This window comes from Epinephelus moara, chromosome 8 (genome assembly GCF_006386435.1).
Source record: "Epinephelus moara isolate mb chromosome 8, YSFRI_EMoa_1.0, whole genome shotgun sequence".
Taxonomy (NCBI): Eukaryota; Metazoa; Chordata; class Actinopteri; order Perciformes; family Serranidae; genus Epinephelus; species Epinephelus moara.
Window position 1 is genome coordinate 2,084,786 of NC_065513.1, and position 7,040 is coordinate 2,091,825.

Consider the following 7,040-nt stretch of genomic DNA (forward strand, 5'->3'; position numbering starts at 1 on the left):
AACATTTAAGTGTGGAAAACATGCAAAAAAGTAAGAAATCAGGAAGGGGGCAAACACTTTTTCACACCACTGTATATTGAAAAATACCGCAAGATGTTAGAGGAGCCGATCGGCTTAATCAGCATTGTGTCATCTCCTCTAGTAGTGGCTTGGGTGAAACGGACATTTACCTGTAGAAGTTACGCACTATAGCTTTAAGCCATAGAATTGAAGAGTTCTCACTAAAGCAATTTAATAAGGGACGGATAGTGAGAGCATGAAAATAAAGACCCCCTAACTCCCTCTTTCTTTGTAAATTGGCTAATTCTATTTTAGGGGTTCTGCCTCTCCATAAAAATCTGGTAATAATACTCAGGGCTGTATGTTAACTTTTTTAGCCCATAGCACTGGTGCTACAGAGGGTGATAATTTTGTAGCACAAGCCAGAAAGTTTGTAGCACCTGTCACGATAACAAATTTTGTTGGGCAATTAATTGCATCAGAAATTATTGCGACAAGCGATAATATTGTGCAATATTGAGCTTTTAAGACCATTTTTATTATTGTTGTAATTTTGCTGTTTTTAGACCATTTTTTAAAACTTATATAATGATAATAAAGGCATAGTGATACAAGTACACCCTTTTAAAGAGAAATAAACATTTATTTAACAAGAATATTTACAAATGCAAAAAAAGAAAATTTAAATATCCTAAATAACAGGTAAAAATACCAAAATAACTAAATAAAGACCTTATAAATACAAAAAAATAGACTGTCAGTCTCTCACTCTCAGGTGCGCAGTTAAGTTGGTCGTATTCGCTCTTTTTGTTGTGATGGTTTTAGAACAAACCCGGCATACTGGCTCGTTCAAATTACTGGGCTCCCCTCTGTCATTTCGTTTAAATCCAAAAAAATCCCACACAGGGGCCGTGGCATTTGGTTTAGGAACAAGGTCCCTGTCTTTCTCTTATGCTCAACTCTCAGTTTTCTTCTCCGCCTCGTCTCCCCCTCACAAAGATCGCACTGTGTGTGTGTGTGTGTAGCCCATAGCCCCTCCTCCCCCACAGAGACAAAGACACTCGATGACAAGAGCTTTCCCTCCTTTCATTATGCTAATGAACCAACTCACTTGGCTGCCAGACCATGCACGGCAGTGAATGCTCTTGTCGTCTAGTGAAAAAATGAGAAAAACCAGACCACGCACACAAACAAGCGGCTCACAAGCAGTCTGTCGCACGCGTGCTACTAGGCAAATAAATTCATCGCACAAACATTTTTTTTCATCGCACGTGCGACATATATGTCGCACTGTACAGCCCTGTATGTATTTTGTCCCAGTATCTCGGAGGTGGTGCTAGAGGTAACATTTAGCTACAGAAATTGATTCTAGGAAGCATGTTCATTTTAATTATTGAAATTCTGCCAGACAAAAAAATAGGTAGCTTATGCCATCTTTCCAAATCATGTTTGATCATACTAAGAGTACTATTATAGTTCTTAGAGATTGTTTTTTCTAAGGATGTAAATACATTTCTCCCTTAATATTTAAAGTGAGACACTACTGGGATTTTTTTTATTTATTTATTTTTTTTATGTTATTTTTTTTTACTTTGCACACTCATCTTTGCTCATAGAATTCGGTGGTAACAGAGAGGACTTGGACCAATTTATTTTATAGCAAGAGACATAGCTAAACTGTTCAAAAATATTGAGGATGTTTGGAAGAGAGTACTTTATATCAGAAGAGAATAAAAGAACGTCATCGGCAAATAAGGATATGTGATTATGAGTGGATTTTATTTTTATTGGTATGATGTTTGGAGATGACCTAATAGACTGTGCCAAAGGCTCCAATGATAAAATAAATAACACTGATGAAATTGGATCTCCCTGTCGACTGCTTCTGCTTATTTTGAAGGGAGCAGAGTGTATGTTACCAGTAACTACATTAGCTGAAGGATTTGCATATATAGTTTTGATTATGTTAATAAATTTAGACCCCAAACCCATGCAATGCAATACGGACCATAAAAAAGACCACTCAAGCCGGTCAAAGGCCTTTTCTGCATCAACTGATACAATAGCTTTTGGTGAGAGATTATCAGAGGTATCAAGAATATGTAATAGGCGATGTAATTTTTTCTTTTTCTTTTTAACAAATCCACTTTGGTCTGGATGAACCAATTTAGGCAAGTAGACCTCCAACCGACTAGCAAGTGTCTTTGAAAATAATTTAATATCTGCATTTAATAAAGAGAGAGGGTGGTAGTAAGCGCAATTAGTTGGATCCTTATCTTTAGAGGCGTTATTAGTGCCATATTTACATCTCTTCCAAAAGATCCTTTGTGAATAGCTGTGTTAAACATCTCTAATAATGATGGTCCCAAAAGGGTCCAGCATTTTAAATAGACCTCAGGATGTATGCCATCAATTCCAGGTGACCTGTCTTTATTCATTTTTGCTAAAGATTGTTTAAGTTCATCAAGAGATAAAGGGGCCTCTAATATTGATGCTTCATCTGTTGATAAGGAAGTTAATTAAGTTTCTCAAGATAGTTGTCCTTATCTGATGCTGAGGAAAGATTGTCTGAAGTGTACAGCTGTCTATAGAAGTTGGAAAATCTTTGAATAATCAGCTTAGGGTCTGATAACATGGTCCCAGCTTCTGATGTAATAAATCCTATATTTGTAAATTGATCATTTCTTTTTAATTTATTAGCTAAGAGCCTACTAGGACAGTTACCATAAAAATAGTGATTAATTCTGTTTTTATGTATGGCAAACTCAGCTCTTACTGTTAGTAATAAGTTAAGTTCTACTTTTGTTTTAGTTAAAGACTTTGCTGTTTGTTATTGTAGTCTGTTTTGTGATCATTTTTAACCAATGTAAAGTGTCTTTGAGTACCTTGAAAAGCTCTCTGTTAATAAAATGTTTTATTATTATTATTATTATTACTAAGTTTATGATATAATACCCCAATAAGACTGACACCATGATGTACTAGTGCTTTATCTGTAAGGTCAGTGAGTGTCAGTCATCCTACCTTTTGTAACAACCCTGCTCCTGCCCAGGGTTAGATGAGGGTCAAATATTGCCTTGATCTTAAATGATTAATTGATTTTATTTATGGATTGTCAGTTACAGAAACAAAAAATCCAAATGATGATGTTATATACTAAGATGTTAGAAGAAAAAGAAATCACAAAAAAACACAACACATTCAACAAAAAAAACTAAGCAAACACAATCCTAAGATCCAAAAAAACATCCCCACAATTTAAAAGTACTCCCACATCAAAAAACAAGAACAGCTAAAATAACAGTCTCATTGTAAATTTCATTATAAATATTACCCTGTCCAACAAAAACATCCTCACCTGACTTCTATAAGCCCCTTTTATATTTAAAGACTGGGGCCTGTATTTACAAAGCCTCTTAGAACAAAGATTTGGTCCTTGTGAATTTCTTTAAACGAAGATGTTTTCTAAGAATTTCCTTTTAAAGTTAGACTAGGTCTTTGTAAAAATAAAAATTATTCACAAACCATCTTAGCCCTTAAGAGCACTTCTAACGACACTTCTAATGACAGTGAGTTAATAAAACTCCATAGATTAGATGGTGTAGGGATACATTTTGTGGTCAGTCTCATTAAAGATGTGCTCACATCTTCCGCCCAACACAATAACGATACAATGCCAGAACTAAAGTAATGACAACACTAAGACACCTGATGACATCTTCCCCTGGCTGAAAGCTGCAGTCATATCTAAGTGACTGAAGGACATAGCATCAAGTTGTATTCAATAGGAAAACTGGAAGATGCAATAGTGCAGCAGTGATGACTTGGGTTTGTCTCGACCTTCCATCAGCAGGGTGTTCACACTAACAGTGACAACACTTTCACAGTCTCTAGCCCCTTTTACACTGCCAGATTTTCCGCGAATGTTGGGCCGTTTTGCTAGCAAGCTGTGAGCGTTTAGACACACCGAGCCGGATTGCCAAGTTGATCCGAGGTGCCCAATTTTCTGCCTCGTATGGTAGTCATATTGGTGGAACCCTTTTAGTTTAAAAAGACAGAGGCGGCCTTCCGCAACGGGAGGGGCTGTTGATGACGCTGCACGTGCGACCCACTGGCGGTGGATAAACCATAAACAGCTGATAGCAGGAATGAGCAGCTAGTAACAAGAGGGAAACGCAAACCTGACCGACACTGTAAAGATGAGCAACTGGGGAGACAAGGAATTGCACGCCCTCCTTGCCCTCGCAAATGAAGAGGCCATTAACCATCAGAAGACTGGAACGGTGAAGAACGGGCCGACTTACGAGAGAATCGCCGAAGGACTGACTAGCCGTGGCTTCCCTCCCACGTCACTGTTTACGTCACACGCTGAGCTACACGTTTTTTTACTTGCTCACTCTCCCCATTGCCCCGAAAAGGCGCATTCTGTATAAACAAAAGTAGGTAGGCGGCATTTTGCCGCACTCCCAGATTTTGTTTTTATACTGCCAATGCTGAAAGAAGACTGATTGGGTTTTCCTGCAAATTTGCACAATTCACAAGGGCTTCTAGTTCATTTCATTTCCATTGGGTGTCCACACCTTCAGGCTCACAAATGGACAACAGATCACATCTGTCAAAAGAACATGTCAAACCTAGCATCTGGGTCAACCACACCTCCTCACTGAGGTCAAAGTTTCTGTCCCTTCCATACTCATGAGAATTTCATAAGTCACTCCTAAGCTAGGACTCCTTACCAGATTTTTTTAGGTCAAGTTTGGAGCTTTATGAGAGTATTGTCAGAATGTTTGTGAATACAGCCGCTGTTGACAAAAGAAGTCTTTATCCATTGAAAGGGTCATTCCTCATAAAATGACAAGCTGACTTGGTGATTCAGTGATGACCAGAATATCAGTTTTATTTTTTATTTTTTTTTACAAATTGTATAAGTGCTTAGTGAGGAGGCCTAGTTGATTTTGGATCAAAGTGTGAACAAGAAAAGATCTAAGTGACTTTATCACATGACGAATAGACCTACTCTGATGGGAGTGCTCTGTTCCATAAGGATAATGTTCCCCTCCACAGTGAATACGGGCTCCCTAACTGGTTTGATTAGTATGTAAATGATGTGAATCATAATTTGTGGCCTTCACAGTAAGCACATTAAGGCCCAACTGAACACCAATGGGGGATTTTAATGCAACATGTTAGACAGTGCTCTCCACCACCATCATCAAAACACCTAATGAAAAACTGCTGTTCATCCCTCCAGTAGAGCCCTGCATACTTGGAGAGTCTATGATACACTTAAGCTGTTCTGTTTGTCCTTTTATTTTTTTTAATTTGTAAGCATTGTGTACCCTGTTATGAGTGGTAATGTATGAATTCTACCCTCTGGGAACCTTGAATGTTTATTTGGTATAGGGACAATTATTGAACTGAAATCTTCAAATTGGCTGAGCAGAAAGTGAAGAACACCCCCTTACCCTTATCACATGCTTTCTCCTGCAGGTGCCAGAAAAGAAACTGAAGATGGTGATGGCTGATAAGGAGCTGTACAAAGTGTGCGCTGTAGAGGTGAAAAGGCAGATCTGGCAGGACAACCAGGCTCTGTTTGGGGATGAAGTCTCACCCCTCCTAAAGCAGTACATTGTGGAGAAGGAAGCAGCCTTGTTCAGCAGTGATCTCTCCATCTTGCACAATTTCTTCAGCCCATCTCCTAAAACACGACGGCAAGGCGAGGTGAGTCACAGTCATTCGATGAGATGTCTAATAAACGCTAGCCAAAGTTTTTGACACATCACAATCAGAATAAGGTTCATTGCCAAGACGGGTTGTTTACATCTGAGGAATTTACCTTTGCGTTTGGTACATACAATTAACATGTAAAGAAGAAATAGAAATAAAAGCAAAGTACTGCAGAAGTCAAGAAACACAAATATAAAGTACAAAAATTACAATGATAAAAGGAAAAAATATGATAAAAATATGTACAATATAACTGTTTAAGTGAGAGATTTGTCCAGTTTTGTGCAGAAGTTGATGAATCCCTGTGTGAGATTAAGCTTTTCTGTTGTTGTAGGTGGTCCTAAAACTGACACAGATGATTGGAAAGAACGTAAAGCTGTATGACATGGTGCTGCAGTTTTTACGAACACTCTTCCTGCGAACACGGAATGTCCATTACTGCACACTGAGAGCAGAGCTGCTGATGTCTCTTCACGACCTGGACATCAGTGAGATCTGCTCCGTAGACCCCTGCCATAAGGTCAGGATACGAACAGTTATGGCAAACCAGTTCAGTAACACCATCGTACCCCTGAAGAGCCCCAAACCCTGTATTGTGTTTTAGCTTTGTGTTACATTTTTTCCTCTGTGTGCTGTGACAGTTTACTTGGTGTTTAGACGCCTGCATCCGTGAGAAGTTTGTGGATGGCAAGCGAGCCAGAGAGCTGCAAGGTTTCCTGGATGGAGTGAAGAAAGGACAAGAGCAAGTCCTCGGGTAACAGATGATAGGATGGTTAAAATGTATGAATAGAGCTGCTCATCTCTGATGAATGGATGAATTAATCTCTGGAGAGTTTGTGTGCACTTAGGGACCTGTCCATGATCCTGTGTGACCCGTTTGCTTGTAATACCCTGGTCCTGAGTATCATGAGGAACCTGCAAGAGCTGCTGAGTCAGGACGCTTTACCAAGGGTGAGCATACTGTGCGCAAGGACACAAGCATGGCATTGTGTCCCTCGGTCAGAATTATCAAGTTTTAAGGCACACTCCTACATAACATCAGAATCAGAATAAGAATCAGAAATACTTTATTGATCCCTGAGGGGAAATTATTTGCGTTACAGGTGCTCCTTGCAAGAGTGGAAAGATAAGTGAAAATATAAGAAATTTAACAAGAGTATTTACAAATATATAGTTCAAATAAACAGGATTATTAACAAAAAATAAAGTAAAAAAAAAAAAAATATATATATATATATTGTAACCTAAACAAGATTATTTACACAATATATATACTAACCTAAATAGATAATACACAGAATATATACAGTCAA

The 7,040-nt window shown here is 38.5% G+C and overlaps 1 protein-coding gene across 1 annotated transcript in view; it reads left to right on the forward strand.

Annotated features, from left to right (window-relative positions):
- The window catches only part of nelfb (negative elongation factor complex member B), a 66,977-nt gene that overhangs the window by 17,696 nt on the left and 42,241 nt on the right, over positions 1 to 7,040 (forward strand). The window contains exons 4-7 of the mRNA XM_050050345.1: positions 5,491 to 5,721; positions 6,062 to 6,247; positions 6,369 to 6,481; positions 6,576 to 6,678. Of these exons, the coding sequence (XP_049906302.1) occupies positions 5,491 to 5,721; positions 6,062 to 6,247; positions 6,369 to 6,481; positions 6,576 to 6,678 (633 nt within the window). The remainder of the gene's footprint in view (positions 1 to 5,490; positions 5,722 to 6,061; positions 6,248 to 6,368; positions 6,482 to 6,575; positions 6,679 to 7,040) is intronic.